Source organism: Heptranchias perlo, chromosome 7 (genome assembly GCF_035084215.1).
Source record: "Heptranchias perlo isolate sHepPer1 chromosome 7, sHepPer1.hap1, whole genome shotgun sequence".
Classification (NCBI taxonomy): Eukaryota; Metazoa; Chordata; class Chondrichthyes; order Hexanchiformes; family Hexanchidae; genus Heptranchias; species Heptranchias perlo.
In genome coordinates this window covers 29,437,058-29,460,070 of record NC_090331.1, presented here as the reverse complement: position 1 = coordinate 29,460,070, position 23,013 = coordinate 29,437,058, and the positions used below count along the sequence as shown (strand labels likewise).

General features: G+C 44.1%; 1 protein-coding gene across 1 annotated transcript; it reads right to left on the bottom strand.

Annotated features, from left to right (window-relative positions):
- Positions 1 to 5,176: 5,176 nt before the first annotated feature.
- Positions 5,177 to 13,226, bottom strand: LOC137323985 (transcriptional activator protein Pur-alpha-like). Its single transcript, XM_067988157.1, has 2 exons — positions 12,731 to 13,226; positions 5,177 to 5,187 (listed from the first exon to the last, which is right to left on the bottom strand). The coding sequence occupies exons 1-2, from the start codon at positions 13,224 to 13,226 to the stop codon at positions 5,177 to 5,179; spliced, it is 507 nt and encodes a 168-aa protein (XP_067844258.1).
- Between the last annotated feature and the right edge of the window lie 9,787 nt (positions 13,227 to 23,013).

Here is a 23,013-nt window from a genome sequence, read left to right as displayed (position 1 = left end):
CCCTCTCAAAAGCCTTCACATCCTTCCTAAAATGCGGTGCCCAGAATTGGACACAATACTTCAGTTGTAGCCGAACTAGTGTTTTCTAAAGGTTTATCATAACTTCCTTGCTTTTGTACTCTATGCCTCTGTTTATAAAGCCCAGGATCCCGTATACTTCTTTATCCATCTTCTCAACCTGCCTTGCCACCTTTAACGATTTGTGTACATATACCCCCAGATCTCTATGTTCCAACACCTCTTTTAGAATTATACCCGTTAGTTTATATTGCTTCACTTCATTCTTCCTACCAAAATGTATCACTTCGTACTTCTCGGCATTAAATTTCTAATGTCACGTATCCGCCCATCCCACCAGCCTGTCTATGTCCTCTTGAAGTCTATCACCATCCTCCTCACTGTTCACTACACTTCCAAATTTTGTGACATCTGCAAATTTAGAAATTGGGCCCTGTACACCCAAGTCCAAGTCATTAATATATATCAAGAAAAGCAGTGGTCCTAGTACTGACCCCTGGGGAACGCTAATGTATACCTTCCTCCAGTCTAAAAAACAACCGTTCATCATTACTGTCTGTTTCTTGTCACTTAGCCAATTTTGTATCCATGCTGCCACTCCTTTTATTCCATGGGCTTCAACTTTGATGACAAGCCTATTATGTGGCACTTTATCAAACGCTTTTTGATAGTCCATATACACTACATCAACCGCATTACCCTCATCAACCTTCTCTGTAACTTCATCAAAGAACTCGATCAAGTTAGTCAAACACGATTTTCCATTAACAAATCTGTGCTGACTTTCATTGATTAGCCTATGCTTTTCCAAGTAATTGTCAGGTTTATCCCTCCCCTTTTTTGAACAGGGGCGTGACATTTGCAATCCTCTAGTCCTCATATCTATGGAAGATTGTGACCAGAGCCTCTGGAATTTCCACCCTTACTTTTATTAGTAACTTAGGATGTATCCCATCTGGACTGGGTGACTTTTCTACTTTGAATACTGCCAGTCTTTTAAATACTTCCTCTTTATTTTTATCCGATGCAATATCGCTATTCCCCCCTCTACTGCTATATTGGCAGCATACTCTTTAGTGAAGATCGATGCGAAGTATTCATCTAGTACCTCAGCCATACCCTCTGCCTCCATAAGAAGATCTCCACTTTTGTTCCTAATTGGCCCCACCCTTCCTTTGACTACCCTTTTACTATTTATATGTTTATAAAAGACTTTTGGGTTCCCTTCAATGTTAGCTGCTAATATTTCTCACACCCTTTCTTTGCCCCTTATTCCCTTTTTTAGATCTCCTCTGTACGTTCTGTATTCAGCTTGGTTCCCCACTATTATGAACCTTACATTTGTCATAAGCTTCCTTTTTCTGTTCATTTCAATCTCTTTATCTTTAGTCATCCAGGGAGCTCCAGCTTTAGATTTCCTTCCTTTCCCCCTTGTAAGAAAAGCACTATACAGACTAATGCATTAGTATAAAATATACAAGCTTGCTAAAGTAAAATACACAAGTTAGTTAGCTGTGAACAAAGGGATTGCTGTCTTTATCAAAACAAGCTTTCTGTGACCTTGTGAGAGAAAGCCCTTTTGGTTAACAACCACCTGGCAAAAGGGAGTTAAGATAGGGCTGTGGGAATTAATGTTTGGAGTAAGACTGTTAACTTTCCTTTTGAAACAGAGGAGATGATTGATGGGAAGCTCAGACATGCAGAGTTGTTTGTCTTTAAAACATATATGTGAGGTTCTTCTCGGTAACTAACCGGAACGTTCTCTGGGCACGGCTAGACTGTCCATAGGTCAGACCTTCGATGGTGCACTCTGGGGTCTGTGGTTTTGTGAACAATAAGCCAGGTTGTATCAATCTAACCAGCATACCTAATTGTTCTGTTCTTTTTTAAACATCTTATCTACTTGTTATAACTTCTTAATAAAGCTATTATACTTTTGGTACCAACAGCCTCATGGCCTTTATTCAAGGACAAGACAGTTTAAGTAAAAAGCATATTGGTATATATATTTTTACTTACACCCCTCATGGGAATGTATCTACTGTGTAGCCAAACCATCTCCTCCTTGAAGGCAGTAATTGTTCAATTACTGTTTTGCCAACAATTTTTGATTCCAATCCACCTGAGCAAGATCCCTTTTTACCTAACTGAAATTAGCCCTCTTCCAATTAAGTATTTTTCTGTTTGATTGTTCCTTGTCCTTTTCCATAACTATTCTAAGCCTGACGATATTATGATCACTGTTCCCCAAATGCTTCCCCACTGAAACATGCTCCACTTGCCTCACTTCATTCCCCAGATTCAGCACTGCTTCCTTCCTCGTTGGGCTGGAAACACACTGATCAAGAAAGTTCTATTGTACACATTTCAGGAATTCCCCCCCCCCCCTTACACTGTTACTGTCCCAGTCTATATTGGGATAATTGAAGTCCCCCATTATCACTACTCTAATTCTTGCATCTTTCTGTAATTTGCCTGTAAATTTGCTCCTCTATTTCCTTCCTACTACTTGGTGGCCTATAGTACACACCCAGTAGCGTAATAGCTCCCCTACTGCTCCTTAATTCTAACCAAATAGATTCTGTCTTTGAGGAATGTTAAGTCCTCAATCCTCCCCTTCTTTGAGCCAGGTCTCTGTTATTGCCACTATATCATAATCCAATGTGGCAACTTGTGCCTGCAGCTCACCAAATTTACCACGCTATGTGCATGTATGCATGCGCGTACAAACTCATCTTAGACTGCCTCCCATAGCATAACGATATCTGTAGTAATAGTTTAATATGTGATTGTTAATGTATGTGTTTCAGTAATTTTAACTCCACAGGGTATCTCATCCTCATGTATATTAATGACCTGGTTTTGGGTATAGAGGGTATAATTTCAAAGTTTGCAGATAACATAAAACTTGGAATTGTAGTGAACAATGTGGAGGATAGTAACGGACTTCAGGAGGAAGTAGACAGACTGGTGAAATGGGCAGACACATGGCAGATGTAATTTAACGCAGAGAAGTATGAAGTGATGCATTTTGGTAGGAAGAACAAGGAGAGGCAATATAAACTAAATGGTACAATTTTAAAGGGAATGCAGGAACACAGAGACCTGGGTTGCACATACACAAATGTTTGAAGATGGCAGGATAAGCTGAGAAGGCTGTTAATAATGCATATGGGACCCTGAGCTTTATTAATAAAGGCATAGAGTACAAAAGTAAGGAAATTATGCTGAACTTTTATCAAACACCGGTTAGGCCTCATCTGGAGTATTATGTTCAATTCTGGGCACCACACTTTAAGAAGGATGTCAAGGCCTTAGGTTACAGAAGAGATTTATTAGAATGGTGCTAGGGATGAGGGACTTCAGTTGTGTGGAGAAGCTGGAGTTGTTCTTCTTAGAACTGAGAAGGTTAAGGGGAGATTTGATAGAGGTGTTCAAAATCATGAACACTTTTGACAGAGTAAACAAGGAGAAACTGTTTCTAGTGGCAGACGGGTTGGTAACCAGAGGACACAGATTTAAGGTGATCGGCAAACAAGCCAGAAGCAACATGAGGAAACTTTTTTTTTACGCAGTGAGTTGTAATGATCTGGAATGCACTGCCTGAAAGGGTGGTGGAAGCAGATTCAGTTGTAACTTTCAAAAGGGAATTGGATAAATACTTGAAGGGGAAAAAAATACAGGGGACTGGGACTAATAGGATAGCTCAAAGAGCTGGCACAGGTACGATGGGCAGAATGGTTTCCTCCTGTGCTGCACCTACTATGAATATAGATAAATACCTCAAGGCACTGCACAGAGGAAGTAAAAGAGTGGATACACAACCTTTGTGAGTTTGAGGAGAGAGGTTTCAAAAAACTGTCTCCTGTTTGTTATCATTCCATCTCAAATACCCCTAATAGTGTACTCTATTGCATTGGTACCTCACTGATTGGCAAAATACTGCATCCATTTCCAAGTACCACATTATACCACTACTCTATATGCGATTTATCTGTGCTTTTCCAAGTGATGGAAATAAATTATTTTCTTAAGAGTGCTGACAAAATGATTACTCTCTTCCTTATAGAGCTGGCTGAAGGTACATTAGCAAAATACCATAGAATGTCTGATAGGGAATTGCATCTAATTTAATATTTTTTTATTTGTTCATGGGATGTTGACGTCGCTGGCAAGGCCAGCATTTATTGCCCATCCCTAATTGCCCTTGAGAAGGTGGTGGTGAGCTGCCTTCTTGAACTGCTGCAGTCCTTGTGGTGAAAGTTCGATAGGGAGTTCCAGGATTTTGACAAAGCGACGATGAAGGAACGGCGATATATTTCCAAGTCGGGATGGTGTGTGACTTGGAGGGGAACGTGCAGGTGGTGTTGTTCCCACGTGCCTGCTGCTCTTGTCCTTCTAGGTGGTAGAGGTTGTGGGTTTGGGAGGTGCTGTCGAAGAAGCCTTGGCGAGTTGCTGCAGTGCAACCTGCTTTTCTTTTTATATTAATGTGTTAGGTAATTCTTCAATGATTATCAAGTCAAGTGTAGCAGTTCACTTTTAGTATAGTTGGGGAAGATTTTCTCTGTAAATGGTTTCTGGATAAATCTTCTGGAGAAGACTGAAGGGTGACCTGATAGAGGTATTTAAGATTATGAAAGGGTTTGATAGAGTAGACGTAGAGAAGATGTTTCCACTTGCGGGGGAGACCATGACTAGAGGCCATAAATATAGTCACTAGTAAATCCAATAGGGAATTCAGGAGAAACTTCTTCACCCAGAGAGTGATAAGAATGTAGAACTTGCTACCACAAGGAGTAGTTGAGGCGACTAGCATAGATGCATTTAAGGGGAAGCTAGATAAACACATGAGGGAGAAAGGAATAGAAGGGTATGTTGATGGGGTCAGATGAAGAGGGTGGGAGGAGGCTTGTATGGAGTATAAACACTGGCATGGACCTGTTGGGCCGAATGGCCTGTTTCTGTGCTGTACATTTTATGTGAATCAATTTAGGATTTTGTTACTTGCAGAGCACAGACAAAATCTTAACCCTCCTCCCTCCCCCTTTTGGGGAATTCTTTCTCTCTTTTATTGTTTAAGTTTCTGTTTTTGCCTCATTCTTATTTTGTCTTCTGCTCTTTAGTTAAACTCTCACCTTACCACTACCATCACCACGTTCTATTTCCAAGCTGCAAGAGAAAAATAACTTGCAGTTTTGGATCTGCCAATGCTATTTTTAAACTGGCCACTAGGAGCATACAACAGGGGCTCGATTTTACCAGCGGGTTCCGGGTGCGTTCCCGGCGGGGGGGGCGTCGAAAATCGCGATATCCAGGTGCGTCACCGGATCGCGCCTCAATCCCGGCCACTTCCGGGTTCCACGCTGACGTGCGGGGCTGCGTGCGCAGGCCCCGCTGGTGGGAATCCCGCAGGCAATTAAAGCCAGCGGGATGCTACTTGAGTGTATTTACCTTGCTTGTTGAGGTCATTAAATGACCTGATTCAGCTGTTTTAATAGGAAGTGTGGGATTTTACCTTCAACCGAGACTGTTTCACACACTGGGGGAAACAGTCTCACTCCAACCAGACGTGTTGCAGCCAGCAGCCTGTGGCAGCTGCCAAGGTGCACTCCACGGGGGGGGAGACCCCTCACCCACGCAGGAGGCCACTCCGTCACATAGGGCAACGCCTGCCCTCCACCACCCCCCTCCAAGCCAGAGGGAACCCCGACGTGGAACCACAGCCCCAGTGCGAGGAAACACCTACCTACCGTGCACAACCCCTCAGACCAACACCTGCCAGATGGGGGCCGCTTCGACATCCTCGGAGGACGAACAGCATCACCAGCCCCCGCAGCCTCGCAGTCCACGCCGTCCGCCTCATCGACGTGGAGCCCCCCAACACGTTGCTGCGGCACATCCACCTGCACAGCAGGAGGGAGGGCAACCGCAGAGAGAGCTGCGTCGCAGGAGGCACTACCCTCCGCAGAGGGTCTACAGACCGAGGCTCAGCTTCATGGACCTCTCTGAGCAGCAGTGCATACGGAGGCTCAGAGTCACTCGACAGGTAGTCGCCGACATCTGCAGCCTCCTTAATGACGAGCTGCTCCCGGATGGACCAAGCAGCATCTTCTTACCCGTCGCCGTCAAAGTCACCACTGCCCTCAACTTCTTCGCCTCCGGATCCTTCCAGGGTGCCACGGGGGACATCACCGGGGTCTCTCAGTCGTCTGCACACAAGTGCATAAGGCAGGTCACCGATGGGCTGTTCCGCAGGGCCTCGACCTACATCAACTTCGCCATGGATGAGCGCAGCCAGATGGAGAGGGCGGTGGGATTCCATGATGTGGCTGGCTTCCCACGGGTGCAGGGTGTAATCGATTGCACCCACATAGCAATACAGGCACCTCCACATGAGCCAGGGCTGTTCATCAACAGGAAAGGGTATCACTCCATGAATGCCCAGCGCATTTGTGACCACCGCCAGAGATTCCTACACATGTGCGCCAGATACCCTGGCAGCTGCCACGATGCCTTCGTCCTCATGGAGTACACCGTCCCGCCCCTCTTCCACGCACCCAACACTGGCAACGGCTGGCTCCTCGACGACAAGGGATATCCCCTGCACACGTGGCTTATGACACCTCTGAGGAACCCCATTACTGAGCCGCATCATCGATATGATGACAGCCACATTGCTACCAGGTCTACAATCCTGCTCAAGATCCGCTTCAGGTGCCTTGATCGTTCCGGGGGAGCGCACCAATACACGCCACTCCGAGTGGGACGAATTATAGTTGTCTGCTGTGCCCTGCACAACATGGCACTACAGAGAGGGGTGCCGCTGGAGGAGGCCCCATGCACACCCGCCACCCACATTGAGGACGACAATGAGGAGGAGGAGGAGGGGGAGGAGGAAGAGGAGGAGTATGAGCGAGAGGAGGAGGAACGACCCATGGCTCGAACACCGGCTCACCTGCGTGCTCGTCAGGCCAGGGAGGCACTCATATGCCAACGGTTCTCCTAACATCACACTGTGTGAGGCGTTCACATGTCATAACGTGCGCAGACGAGGGTCCATACAGGCTCCCTCCACAGAAGAGTGGTGCCTGTACACCTGCACCCACTGTATTATGCCCAATGGGTGGGACGGGGTGGTGGTCGTCATGATGAGGCGCACGGAAGGGACATATTGCACAAGCCGCAGAATTATGGACAAGAGGTGGCAGCATTGGTGAGAAAAAGTGGCTTTATTTCGTGTTGCCATTCAAAGACTGGAAATAAAAAGATAACAAATAGACAAACACCCTGGTGCAATCCCTGTGTGCTCATGGAACTTTGGGTTCTCGTTTCCTGGTACCCCTACATGGTGCTACCCCTGTGGCTCCAGCAGAGGTGGTGGCAGGTTGCTCTTGTTCATGCCCTGACCTGGTAGATGCTTTGGGCCGACACCCCCTGTGTTTCGGTTCCCGTGAGGGCACCTCCACAGCCTTCCAGGCTGCAACCGGGGACATCCCCGGTGTCTCTCAGTCGTCTGCGCAGATGAGCCCTGCAAATACATCTACACCCACTCTGCAGTGACACACTGGGTGGCATCAGTGGTGGGTCCTCATAGGGATACCCAGGAGCGGGCATTATTGCACAAACCGGACAGGATTCGCGAAGTCATGGCACTAGTGGAGACAATATAATGTGTGATGTGAGTTGTTATTTAATTCAATAGAAGTACGAACCATGACAGACCCTCAAACACCCTTGTGCATCCCCTTCATGCTCACGGCACGTTTGCCTGCGGCTGCAGCACAGATGGTGGCAGGTTGAGTGAGGCTGGCCGTGAGAGAGATGCACGAGAGGGTGAGTATGGGATAGAGCCATGACATTGTATGAGGATTGGGTTGCATTGTAGTGGCGGGGTGAGTACTCGCGAGGTGAGTAGGTGCAGGTAAGATGAGGATGATGTTTGAGTGGGTATGAAGGGTGATGTGACAGAGTAGTGTTGGCAGTGCTGAAGGAGATGTGAGGTGAGGGCAGTGATGTGGCAGGCGGAGTGTAGGGGAAAGACTACATGTTCTCACTGTGGCTGACCTACTGAGGTCATTGGTGCGCCACCTGCATTGTATGGAGGTGGGCGATATGTTGGTGGCGCAGGTGACCCCCTCTGCTACCTCGGGCCAGGCCTTCTTGGTGGCAGAGGCAGGCCGCTTCCTCCCGGCCGCTGGGGGGAAGATCTCTGTCCTCCCCCTCCTCCTCACCCCATCTAATGATACCTGGGGTGAGGCATCATTAAACTGGGAGCAGCCTTCCCCCTGGGCTGCTCTATGCTGTAATTTTTACTTTTTGTGGCAGCATCTGTCAGTGGAGGACTGCCCCTTTAAATAGAGCGCCTCCAGCTGACAGATCTTACTGCGCATGCGCATCCCGCCCGACGCGCAGATCAGCAGCGCGGAACCCGGAGAAGCAGGTAAGTGGATCCAATTAGTGGATTGCCTGCTGCGATCGCGCAGGCAACCCACTGATTTCACCGGGCGCGTTTGGTACGTGCCCGCAGGCCTACCCGCCGGGAACCCGCACCCCTGGTAAAATCGGGCCCCAGTAGTCTGTCCATATATTCTCAATCTCTGTGTGAGGAAGCAGCGAGCTTCCACTCCATCCCCGCTCAAGATAACTTGACTGAATGGAGCCTGGTGGGGATTTGCCTATGATCTACCACTCCATGACACAGCTACTTCACTATGTACCTCTAATACTTCTAGTGTGCAGCCTTTCATCTGTTATGCTCGCTTGCTAGTTACTGTGTCTGGTGATCCATAAATTAAAAAATGTTCTGTGTATCTGCCACTATACTGGCTTTTCAATAATGCTCCTCAGCTGTCCTTATCAAAAATGTTGTTACACAATTATTCCCCTCTTCTTACTGCGAATCTTGTGTAAAGCTGTTGCCTTAACTAATTTCAGACTTTGCCATCAATTTTACTTTCCAAACAAACTTACACTGACATATTAAAAAAATCCTTAACTTTATCATTTGGAAAAAAATAGTTCCACTTAACTGACATATTGCTTGACCAGGTTAGTTTTTGAAAATGAAGTTTAAATAATAGAAGTAGTCAATGCTCTATATACTTTGGATTTGCATTTCCCATCTTATATTTCATGATTTTTCCCAATTCTGTATATAATCTAATATGCGAGTGAACTAGATTATCTGTTGACAATGATTTCCTGGTCGTTTCCTGCCTATCCTAGTTCATTGATCCAATTTATAAATTTCCTTGTAATAATCAGAGAAAACAAATGTTTCCTACAGTAACAGTGCATAGGTGGAACTGCTCATTACCAATATTGGTGTGGTATTCTAAATGCTGATATCAATTGCAACATAAATCATCACTAAGTACTGCTGCTGTATCCACTTTTTTCAGACCCATGTCTTCACGACACTTAATTCCCATTAACCATAATCTATTTGTAATTGAAATTTATTATAATTTCTTGTCTTTTATTAGTATCATGACTGGATGACTTACTGAACCTTGTCTGCACAACAAAAAGGCCTTGCAGAGGACTATCCTATTAATACTGAAAGAACATTTGTCATTCTGATAATAAAGCTCACAGCAACCTATGGAATGTGGTAAATAACTTAATATTTATTGTCTGCTCATGCAGAATGGCTGAAGGTAATAACAAAAAATTGCCCTGTTACACAATCTTAAACTGTATCCCTTTATCTCAACTCAGCTTTTAAACCTTTTGTAATTTGTTACGTCAAAAGAAATCTATTTAAAAATTGAAGATGATGCACTTGCATTTTTTGGAAAAATTGCCAATGGTTAACCGTTATCTAACACTTGTATTTAACCACATACACACACGTACATATATCAGTCCGGCTAAAATACATGAATGAGTATATTTTGACTCTTAATGAGTAAAATAAAAGAACATAAGAACGTAAGAAATAGGAGCAGGAGTAGGCCAATCGGCCCTTCGAGCCTGCTCCGCCATTTAATAAGATCATGGCTGATCTGATCCTAACCTCAAATCTAAATTCATGTCCAATTTCCTGCCCGCTCCCCGTAACCCCTAATTCCTTTTACTTCTAGCAAACTGTCTATTTCTGTTTTAAATTTATTCAATGATGTAGCTTCCACAGCTTCCTGGGGCAGCAAATTCCACAGACCTACCACTCTCTGAGTGAAAAAGTTTCCCCTCATCTCAGTTTTGAAGGAGCAGCCCCTTATTCTAAGATTATGCCCCCCTAGTTCTCGTTCCACCCATCCTTGGGAACATCCTCACAGCATCCACCCGATCAAGCCCCTTCACAATCTTATATGTTTCAATAAGATCGCCTCTCATTCTTCTGAACTCCAATGAGTAGAGTCCCAATCTACTCAACCTCTCCTCATACGTCCGACCCCTCATCCCTGGGATTAACCGAGTGAACCTTCTTTGTACTGCCTCGAGAGCAAGTATGTCTTTTCTTAAGTATGGACACCAAAACTGTACGCAGTATTCCAGGTGCGGTCTCACCAATACCTTATATAACTGCAGCAATACCTCCCTGTTTTTATATTCTATCCCCCTAGCAATAAAAGCCAACATTCCGTTGGCCTTCTTGATCACCTGCTGCACTTGCAAACTAACTTTTTGATTTTCTTGCACCAGAACCCCCAGATCCCTTTGTACTGCAGTACTTTCCAGTCTCTTGCCATCAAGATAATAACTTGCTCTCTGATTTTTCCTGCCAAAGTGCATAACGTCACATTTTCCAATATTGTATTGCATCTGCCAAATCTCCGCCCACTCACCCAGCCTGTCTATATCCCCTTGTAGGTTTTTTATGTCCTCCTCACTCTCTACTTTCCCTCCCATCTTTGTATCATCTGCAAACTTTGATATGTTACACTCGGTCCCCTCCTCCAAATCGTTAATATAGATTGTAAAGAGTTGGGGACCCAGCACCGACCCCTGCGGAACACCATTGGCTACTGGTTGCCAGTCCGAGAATGAACCATTTATTCGAACTCTCTGCTTCCTATTAGATAACCAATCCTCCACCCATGCCGGAATATTACCCCCAATCCAGTGATTCTTTATCTTGAGCAATAATCTTTTATGTGGCACCTTGTCGAATGCCTTCTGGAAGTCTAAATACACTACGTCCACTGGTTCCCCTGTACGTTATGTCCTCAAAGAACTCAAGCAAATTTGTCAGACATGACTTCCCCTTCGTAAAGCCATGCTGACTTTGTCCTATTAAATTATGTTTATCCAAATGTTCTGCTACTGTCTCCTTAATAATAGACTCCAAAATTTTACCCACCACAGATGTTAGGCTTACTGGTCTATAATTTCCAGCCTTCTACCCACTACCCTTTTTAAATAAGGGTGTTACATTAGCAGTTTTCCAATCTGCCGGGACCTTTGCCGAGTCCAGAGAATTTTGGAAAATTATTACCAAAGCATCCACAATCCCCACTGCCACTTCCCTCAAGACCCTAGGATGTAAGCCATCAGGTCCAGGGGATTTATCCGCCTTGAGTCCCATTAATTTACTAAGTACCAATTCCTTAGTGATTTTAATCGTATTTAGCTCCTCCCCCCCCCCAGAGCCCCCTGTTTGTCCAGTGTTGGGATGTTCTTAGTGTCCTCTACCGTAAAGACTGAAACAAAATATTTGTTCAGCATTTTTGCCATCTCCATGTTTCCCACCATTAATTTCCTGGTCTCATCCTCTAAGGGACCTACTTCTGCCTTAGCCACCCTTTTTCTTGTTATCAAACTATAGAATCTCTTGCTATCTGTTTTTATATTTTTTGCTAATTTATTTTCATAATCTATCTTCCCTTTCTTAATCAATCCTTTAGTTACTTTTTGCTGTCTTTTGAAGACTTCCCAATCTTCTATCCTCCCACTAAGTTTGGCTACCATATATGTCCTTGTTTTTAGTCGGATACTATCCTTAATTTCTTTACTTAGCCACGGATGGCTGTCATTTCTTTTGCACCCTTTTTTCCTCAGTGGAATATATATTTTTTGAAAGTTGTAAAATAACTCCTTAAATGAACACCACTGCTCATGTACCGTCTTATCCTTTAACCTATTTTCCCAGTCCACTTTGATCAATTCCGCTCTCATACCATCATAGTCTCCTTTATTCAAGCTCAGTACGCTTATTTGAGAACCAACCTTCTCACCCTCTATTTGGATATGGAATGTAACCATGTTATGGTCACTCATTCCAAGGGGATCCTTAACTAGGACATTATTAATTAATCCTGGCTCATTACATAAGACCAGGTCCAAGGTTGCTTGCCCCCTTGTAGGATCAGTTACATACTGCTCGAGAAATCCATCCCTAATACACTCAATAAACTATTAGGAGGCCTATATACTACGCCCACTAGTGTCTTTTTCCCCTTATTATTCCTTATCTCTACCCAAACTGTTTCATTATCCTGATCCTTTGTCCCAATATCATTTCTCTGTATTACAGTGATTCCTTCCTTTATTAACATAGCTACTCCACCTTCCCTTCCTTCCTGCCTGTCCTTCCTGATTGTTAAATACCCTGGCATATTTAATTCCCAGTCATTGTCACCCTGCAGCCATGTTTCTGTAATGGCCTCAAGATCATACCCATACGTAGTTATTTGTGCCGTTAACTCGTCCATTTTGTTACGAATGCTACGTGCATTCAGATAAAGAACTTTCAAATATGTTTTTTGACACTTAGTTCCTGCTTTTTCCTTCTTGTCCCGATGTTTGTCCTGGATCTCCTTCATCTCCTCGGCGTACTTGCTGAAGGCGCTGCCGAACTTGGACCAGGCTTTATAGGGGATGGTGATGGAGTTCCTGTAAGAGGGCTTCACCTCACTCACTCGCATGAACACGCCGTACTTGTTGGAGCCCACGTCGAAGAAGAAGCGCTTTCTGTCCACGGTGATGGACGTGCCCTCGGGCAACTCAGACTGGCCGCACGGCTCGTCGTCCACGCCGTAGTCGTCGATCAGCTTCGCCAGCGCGTCCCTGAACTCGATGAGCCCTTGGGCTGGCAGGGCGATGGTCTGGCCTTGCGTCCCCCCCAAGCCGGGGCCTCGATTTAAGGTCTGGCGGATGCGCAGGAAGCGACCTCGCTGGTTCTCTTTCAGGTCCATGTAGTACTTGCGGTTCTCCCGCACCAGGAACTCGCTCTTCAGCGCACGGCGGGGCTCATCGGAGCTCATGCTCATATAACTTAATCCAGGCTCTAAATATCGCCTTTCTACAGTGAACATTATTATTTCAATCCTTTATGAAAAAGTTATGGAGAAGCATTTTGTTACTATATTAGATCTGTAGTGATAGATGATCATTAATAGGATCTCCAAGCCATATAGGAGATAACATTTGTCTCATTACCATGCAGTAAAATAGTAATTTCAGAAACTGTAATTAAAAGTCTCAAAATACTGCAGATGCTGGAAATGTAAAATAAAAACAGAAAATGCTGAAAACACTCAGGCAGCATCCATGGAGAGAAGTGGTGTCAAGCAACCTGAAACGTTAACTCCAGCTTCCTCTCTCTGCGGATGTTACGTGACCTGCTGACTGTTTCCAGCATTTTCTGGTTTTAGTTAAAATCCCATTCTGATATCCTTCAGATTTTGCTATCTCAGTTGAGTGAGTCACTTCAAGTGCAACTTAAAGGATCAAGGTTTTTTTCTTATTCGTTCATGGGATGTGGGCGTCGCTGGCAAGACCAGCATTTATTGCCCATCCCTAATTGCCCTTGAGAAGGTGGTGGTGAGCCGCCTTCTTGAACCGCTGCAGTCTATGTGGTGAAGGTTCTCCCACAGTGCTGTTAAGTATGGAGTTCCAGGATTTTGACCCAGTGATGATGAAGGAAGGGTGATATATTTCCAAGTCGGGATGGTGTGTGACTTGGAGGGGAACATGCAGGTGGTGTTGTTCCCATGTGCCTGCTGCCCTTCTCCTTCTAGGTGGTAGAGGTCGTGGGTTCGGGAGGTGCTGTCGAAGAAGCCTTGGCAAGTTGCTGCAGGTGATCGTACACACTGCAGCCACAGTGCACTGGTGGTGAAAGGAGTGAATGTTTAGGGTGGTGAATGGGGTGCCAATCAAGCGGGCTGCGTTGTCCTGTATGGTGTCAAGCTTCTTGAGTGTTGTTGGAGCTGCACTCATCCAGGCATGTGGAGAGTATTCCATCACAACCCTGACTTGTACCTTATAGATGTTGGAAAGGCTTTGGGGAATCAGGAGGTGAGTCACTCGCCGCAGATTACCCAGCCTCTGATCTGCTCTTGTAGCCATAGTATTTATGTGGCTGGCCAGTTAAGTTTCTGGTCAATGGTGACCTCAAGGATGTTGATGGTGGGGGAATCGGCGATGGTAATGCCGTTGAATATCAAGGGGAGGTGGTTAGACTCTCTCTTGTTGGAGATGGTCATTGCTTGGCACTTGTGTGGCCCGAATGTTACTTGCCACTTATCAGCCCAAGCCTAGATGTTGTCCAGGTCTTGCTACATGCGGGCACGGACTGCTTCATTATCTGAGGGGTTGCGAATGGAACTGAACACAGTCCAATCATCAGCGAACATCCCCATTTCTGACCTTATGATTGAGGGAAGGTCATTGATGAAGCTGCTGAAGATGATTGGGCCTAGGACACTGCCCTGAGGAACTCCTGCAGCAATTTCCTGGGGCTGAGATGATTGGCCTCCAACATCCACTACCATCTTCCTTTGTGCTAGGTATGACTCCAGCCACTGGAGAGCTTTCCCCCGATCCCCATTGACTTCAATTTTACTAGGGCTCCTTGGTGCCACATTCAGTCAAGTGCTGCCTTGATGTCAAGGGCAGTCACTCTCACCTCACCCCTGGCATTCAGCTCTTGTGTCCATGTTTGGACCAAGGCTGTAATGAGGTCTGGAGCCGAGTGGTCCCGGCGGAACCCAAATTGAGCATCGGTGAGCAGGTTATTAGTGAGTAAGTGCCGCTTGATAGCACTGTCAATGACACCTTCCATCACTTTGCTGATGATTGAGAGTCGGCTGATGGGGCGGTAATTGGCCGGATTAGATTTGTCCTGCTTTTTGTGGACAGGACATACCTGGGCAATTTTCCACATTGTCGGATGGATGCAGTGTTGTAGCTGTACTGGAACAGTTTGGCTCGAAGCACGGCTAGTTCTGGAGCACAAGTCTGAGGCCCATAGCCTTTGTTGTATCCAGTGCACTGAGCTGTTTCTTGATATCACGTGGAGTGAATCGAATTGGCTGAAGACTGGCTTCTGTGATGGTGGGGATATCGGGAGGAGGCCAAGATGGATCATCCACTCGGCACTTCTGGCTGAAGATGGTTGCAAATGCTTCAGCCTTGTCTTTTGCACTCAGGTGCTGGACTCTGCCATCATTGAGGATGGGGATGTTTACAGAGCCTCCTCCTCCTGTTAGTTGTTTAACTGTCTACCACCATTCACAACTGGATGTGGCAGGACTGCAGAGCTTTGTTCTGATCCTTTGGTTGTGGAATCGCTTAACTCTGTCAATAGCCTGTTGATTCCGCTGTTTAGCATGCATGTAGTCCTGTGTTGTAACTTCACCAGATTGGCATCTCATTTTTATGTACGCCTGGTGCTGCTCCTGGCATGCTCTTCTACACTCCTCATTGAACCAGGGTTGATCCCCTGGCTTGTTGGTAATGGTAGAGTGAGGAATATGCCGGGCCATGAGGTAACAGATTGTGCTGGAATACAATTCTGCTGCTGCTGATGGCCCCTAGTGCCTCACGGGTTTTGAGCTGCTAGATCTGTTCTGTTCTTACATCTTAGAGTAGAAAAACATGACTCATCTTGTTTGAATGAGACAGTCTGTTGTCTGATCGTAGAAGGATTGATTACAATCGATTGAGAAATGAACAGCTGATGCTATTCCATTCTCCTAGGTGGACGAGTACCTGTGAGGAAAACAGCCTGCAAAGGGGGGAAATTAGAATGCAACACATTGAAAAGAATCTGCCCCGTGCTAACTCTGCGACTGACAAATGTTTTCACTTTCTCCAACCAGCATCTAGCACTCCAACATCCGATATAACACATTCAACACTGCACTTTGATTGCAATTCTATTCTCTTATATTATTTCTAACACTAGCTATCCTTACCGGTTTTAGTGCAAACTAATCCCATTTTACAGGAGTAATGGATTATATCCATTAGGAATTTCTTCGAGACTGATCAAATTTATTTCATGTCAGACCTTTAGCAGCTGTTAAAGAAAAGTGTCTTTCAGTCTAAGCTTAAATTAAACCTGGGTGCTGTAAGTAAAAAATCAGATGGTCTAACCTATTGCAATTTCTACATAAAAATTGTTCCTCGTTGCTGAAGGAACAACATTTTAACCATTTTTTAAAGATCCATTCAAATAGTTCCTGATGAATCATCCATCCCCACAACAACCAAAAATCTACCAACGGATAATTAAGGTATCCAATTGTTTAGCAGTACAAATGATCACAGTTAAGTATCAGAACAAGTTTAAATTAGATCTTCAATTTCCTATAAAGATTTTGGAAGACAATCTCAGGTAATAATATGGTCAGAAAATTTGGTGGAGAATGTAATGCTCAATAAGGAAACCAAGATTTAAAGAAAAGGAGTTGGATTAATTGTACGAGGAGGTGATACCCAGAACAGCAATTATTACAGACACTGTTGTCATAAATAACTGCCTGAACAGGAGAATGTGGGTATGGATGTGCTTGGTGTGTCTTCAAAGCAAGAGTGTTAATGCAGCAACAGACCAATGACCAGGGAATTGAGCACTTTCACCATGTCCATATCTGGAACAATTGACTTTTTCAGATTTTTGCAACATCACCTTGCGCGATCTGATCCTTGGTCAGTCATCCTTTGTCCTATCAATCTGCCTGCTGGTAGAGATTCTGAGCACTTTTTAAGCAGTTCTTCTTGGATCCAAGTTCCTCATGGTGAGCAATTGTGTTGACCCCAAATTAGATTGAATCATTCTAATAAGTTGATGGATTTCAACAGTGTGTACCAAATAAACATGGATTGGATGATCTGAATTTCTGTAAATTTACCAAAAACCTAGATTTAACATAAAAGCCAGTTTCTTGTCTGGCAGAAAAAAAGCCTGAGAATTTACTGAAGGCTAGAAGATTCCAAGAACATCCAAAACATTCCTAACATTGCATGGCTTAAATTCCGCCTAATCACTATGTACCATTTAAAGGAGAGTATTTTCCAGGCAGTTTGTTGGCATTCTAGGCTGGGTCCTACAGTCCATCGCCATTAATCAAATTGTTCTTTGCTGCTGCAGGACAGGGAATTTTTTTCCTTTCTTCAGGATGATGATGGAGATCAGAGAGAGTCTCATTGGCTTGGATTTTAACTTGGAGTCAGGAAGAATCTAGACTCTAAATTCAGGAACTGTCCCTCTAGATTGGAAAATTGCACATGTCACTCTGCTTTTTAAGAAAGGAGAGAGAGGGAAACCAGGGAATTATAGACCAGTTAGCCTAACATCTGTTGCGGGGAAACTGCTGGAGTCTATAATTAAGGATAGGGTGACTGAACACCTCGAGAATTTTCAGTTAATCAGAGAGAGCCAGCATGGATTTGTGAAAGGTAGGTCGTGCCTGACAAACCTGATTGAATTTTTTGAAGAGGTGACTAAAGTAGTGGACAGGGGAATGTCAATGGATGTTATTTATATGGACTTCCAGAAGGCATTTGATAAAGTCCCACATAAGAGACTGTTAGCTAAGATAGAAGCCCATGGAATCGAGGGAAAAGTACAGACTTGGTTAGGAAGTTGGCTGAGTGAAAGGCGACAGAGAGTCGGGATAATGGGTAGGTACTCACATTGGCAGGATGTGACTAGTGGAGTCCCGCAGGGATATGTCTTGGGGCCTCAATTATTTACAATATTTATTAACGACTTAGATGAAGGCATAGAAAGTCTCATATCTAAGTTTGTCGATGACACAAAGATCGGTGGCATTGTAAGCAGTGTGAATGAAAACATAAAATTACAAAGCGATATTGATAGATTAGGTGAATGGGCAAAACTGTGGCAAATGGAATTCAATGTAGACAAATGTGAGGTCATCCACTTTGGATCAAAAAAGGATAGAACAGGGTACTTTCTAAATGGTAAAAAGTTAAAAACAATGGATGTCCAAAGGGACTTAGGGGTTCAGGTACATAGATCATTGAAGTGTCATGAACAGGTGCAGAAAATAATCAATAAGGCTAATGGAATGCTGGCCTTTATATCGAGAGGACTGGAGTACAAAGGGGAAGAATTTATGCTGCAGCTATACAAAACCCTGGTTAGACCGCACCTGGAGTACTGTGAGCAGTTCTGGGCACCGCACCTTCGGAAGGACATATTGGCCTTGGAGGGAGTGCAGCGTAGGTTTACTAGAATGATACCCGGACTTCAAGGGTTAAGTTACGAGGAGAGGTTACACAAATTGGGGTTGTATTCTCAAGAGTTTAAAAGGTTAAGGGGTGATCTGATCGACGTTTATAAGATATTAAGGGGAACAGATAGGGTGGATAGAGAGAAACTATTTCCGCTGGTTGGGGATTCTAGGAGTAGGGGCACAGTCTAAAAATTAGAGCCAGACCTTTCAGGAGTGAGATTAGAAAACATTTCTACACACAAAGGGTGGTAGAAGTTTGGAACTCTCTTCCGCAAACGGCAATTGATACTAGCTCAATTGCTAAATTTAAATCTGAGATAGATAGCTTTTTGGCAACCAAAGGTATTAAGGGATATGGGCCAAAGGCAGGTATATAGAGTTAGATCACAGATCAGCCATGATCTTATCAAATGGCGGAGCAGGCATGAGGGGCTGAATGGCCTACTCATGTTCCTATGTTCCTAAGTGGGGTGGGACAGGACGGGAAACCCGGAAGTAAGGGTTTCCTGCAGATCCTACTGAATTTAACAGCAGGCCCTGTTTTAAAATTTTTTAAACAGTTTCCTGCCCGACAGCCAGCTTGATTGAGAGGCTAGCTGCTTGTCGGGCGGGAAATCAGCCAGGAAGCGGATGGAAGGTAAATCGGAGTTTGGGTGGAGGGGTTGGGAAGAGATCGGGATCTTTGGGGGTTCGATGGGGCAGTCAGGGAGAAAGCGGGATCTTTGGGGGTTGGATGGGGGAGCCGATGGCGGGGTGGTGTGGGGAAGTTGGAGATCGTTGGGGAGGTGGGAAGTTGGAGATCGTTGGGGAGGTGGGAAGTTGGAGATCGTTGGGGAGGTGGGAAGTTGGAGATCGTTGGGGAGGTGAGCAGTTGGAGATCGTTGGGGAGGTGAGAAGTTGGAGATCGTTGGGGAGGTGAGCAGTTGGAGATCGTTAGGGATCCGATCACGGCACTTAATTTTGTTGGGCCTGAAGGAAACACTCCTGCTCCTCCTGGCCTACAAGCAGTGCAATAAAGGTACTTAACTCGTGATCCAGTCCTTCTCGTCACCATTTCACTGGCGAGATTCACGAGCCCCGGAAAACCCATGAGCCCCGGAAAACCCACGCTGGAGGTGTTAAATTTAAAGGTCAGTGAAAGTCAATTTAAAAAGACCTAATTAACATCTCATACGTTAATTGCTCTGATAACTACCCACCCGCCTGCACTGATTAGGGTCCCGACTATGGTAAGTAGGTTACTCGCACACATCCAAACGAGCCTCCGTTAAACCAGAAGGTGGGCGGCTAGAGCCGGGTTGTGGTCGTGCTCGAAAAATCAATTATTTTACCTGCTCACCCGCACCCAACCCACCTGTTCTTGGGGGTTAAAATTCCCCCCATTGCCTCTGAGAATATAAATTCTAAGTGATAGTAATTTTGAAACTTCTACATTTCATTTTTATGACGTTGGGGGTGGGGAAGATGTCCTCTCTGTTAGATTAACAACTAGAATCATAGTTCATATCCATTTTCCTAAGTAATGAACCAGGAGTTTTCTGGCTTTGGCTTAACTTACCTTGTTTTTGCTTGGCACCAAGTAGTGTATGCCACTTTTTTATACTTTATAATTTAAGGTGATTCTGGCTTTGACTAAGTCAGCATAAATTGCAGAAATATTTTGAACTGTATAAGCTAATGTCTTAAGTTACTGTTCTAGTATTTGCATGTTTTCAGTTGCAGCTTCCTCCACTTGGAGGATTAATGTATCTCAATTAACTATGCACTGTCTGAGAATGGATTTTGTTAACTCCCACAGAATGGTCATGGAGATCCCGGGAGAGACATTGTCTAAAGGTTTTTTTTCAATCTCCCTGCCTGTGTAAGGGAGCAAAAGCTCTAATGTATTCACAGACTTTCCATCTAGAATCATAGAATCATACAATGGTTACAGCACAGAAAGAGGCCATTCGGCCCATCGAGCCCATGTCGGCTCTTTGTAAGAGCAATCCAGTTAGTCCCACTCCCGCACTCTTTCCCCGTAGCCCTGCAAATTTTTTCCCTTCAAGTATTTATCCAATTTCTTTTTGAAAGCCACAATTGAATCTGCTTCCACCACCCTTTCAGGCAGCGCATTCCAGATCATAACCACTCGCTGTGTAAAAAAATTTTTCCTCATGTCGCCTTTGGTTCTTTTGCCAATCACTTTAAATCTGTGTTCTCTGGTTCACAACCCTTCCGCCAATGGGAACAGTTTTTCTTTATTTACTTTATCTAAACCTGTCACGAATTTGAACATTTCTATCAAATCTCCTCTTAACCTTCTCTGCTCTAAGAAAAACAACCCCAGCTTCTCCAGTCTATCCATGTAACTGAAGTCCCTCATCCCTGGAATGATTTTAGTAAATCTTTTCTGCACCCTTTCTAAGACCTTCACATCCTTCCTAAAGTCCGTTGCCCAGAACTGCACACAATACTCCAACAGTGGCCGAAGCAGTGTTTTAGAAAAGGTTCAACATAACTTCCTTGCTTTTGTACTTATGCCTCTATTTATAAAGCCCAGATCCCGCATGCTTTTTTAACCACTTTCTCAACCTTTCCTGCCACCTTCAAGGATTTGAGTACATGTACCCCCAAGTCTCTCTGTTCCTGCACCCCTTTTAGAATTGTACCATTTAGTTTATATTGCCTCTCCTCATTCTTCCTGGCAAAATGTATCACTTCTCTGTGTTAAATTTCATCTGCCATGTGTCTGCCCATTCCACCAGCCTATCTATATCCTCTTGAAGTCTAGCACTGTCCTCCTCACTGTTTAGTATACTTCCAAGTTTTGTGTCATCTGTAAACTTTGAAATTGTGTCCTGTATACCCAAGTCATTAATATATATCAAGAAAAGCAGTGGTCCTAGTACTGACCCCTGGGGAACACCACTGTACACCTCCCTCCCTCCAGTCCAAAAAACAACCGTTCACCACTACTCTCTGTTTCCTGTCACTTAGCCAGTTTCAAACCCATGTTGCCACTGCCCCTTTTATTCCTTGGGCTTCAATTTTGTTTTCTACAGTATTGAAGAAGATCAGGAAATCAGACACTGGTACATGGCCTGAAATGCAGTTTTATCCAACTACTGATGCAGTCTACTCACAAAGAGTTATTGTAGAAGGGTGAGTGATTGTTACTTTATATCTATACACCCACCAGACTCATCTCATTAACAAAGCTAAACAGTGCCTCAAAGACTCCTTTTGCTGTTTGAACCAAAATCAGATCGATGACCTGTGAAGTCCTCACCCTACCCATGCAACCTCTTTAAACTGAGATAGAGCAGAAATCAGCACTTGCTAAGAAAGTGGAAGTTTTGCACTAAGATGATATACATTGACAATATATAACACCTTGGCCTTCAGTTTGATATTAGTTATCACCAGTGTGCTTTCAGGGTCATTGAAAGAAGAGATGATAGAAATCAGAAGGGATTCTCTAAAAATAACTTGTATTCCTCGTATTACATGTATTTAAAGGTGCTAATTATGTAACCCCTAACCAAATACTTATAATTGCTCTGCCTTTGTTCAGTATCTAAAATTATGCAACTTTTCAGCATGTCCCTATTGCTTAACTATATCACTTTCTTGATATATTGATAATTGCAAATTATGGTATCATAAACTTCTATAGCTTCGGGTCCCTTCTCAATATTGCACTTTATAAATGCCTCCATTTATTGGAAGATAACAAAAAAATGCTTGCTTTTTAACATTCCATGCAGTAGAGTTTATAATAAGATAAAGATAAAATTTAACTCTTATTTTTGCAGATCATTACAAAAGAACAACTAAAGACGACACACGTCACTGGTGTTAAACGCCATGCAACATAACTCAGTTCATTTTGTCTTTAAATGGACACTAGTATATTATAAAGCTTGGGGTAATTTTGACTTAGTGCGATATAGTAAAACATGTGAAGTCAATGGAAGTAAAAATCGGGAGAGATGTAAAACGGGCTGCTGATTCACTATCACCCATTTTAAACTATCGCACTAAGTCAAAATTACCCCCTCTCCCCAGTGTACTCAGTTTGAGATTTTGGACATGCTTTCCAATGAGATCATTTGCCACTAATAATCAGAGACTGTGATATTATATGACGTATGATGAGATGATGGCCGTGGGAGTAAACATTACCCAGAAGTTAGACAGTGCATGAGTAGTATTTGGTTCTGGGACACTGCATCTAGGAATAGCATAATGTAAACACAAGCTGCTGCGGCACTCTCACACTTCAGATTTTCTGTAAGCCAACATAATTGGAAAAATACTCATGCATTTTCTGGACTCTGCAGTGTTTAAATACAATACAGCACCAGAATCCCTGTATTACTGCTGCTTAATATCTAGGTCTCTGAGTGCAAAGCAGTGCATGTATCTCTGGAGATCAGTCTGCACTGCAAACTACATTTTTTAATTAAGGAGATACTTGGCTCAGAATATATTACAATGAAGCTTTTTGATCCTTACCCTCACTAGGTGGGGGGAAGCTTTCATTGAAATCAAAGGCTTTATGGAAAACAATAATGCTTGT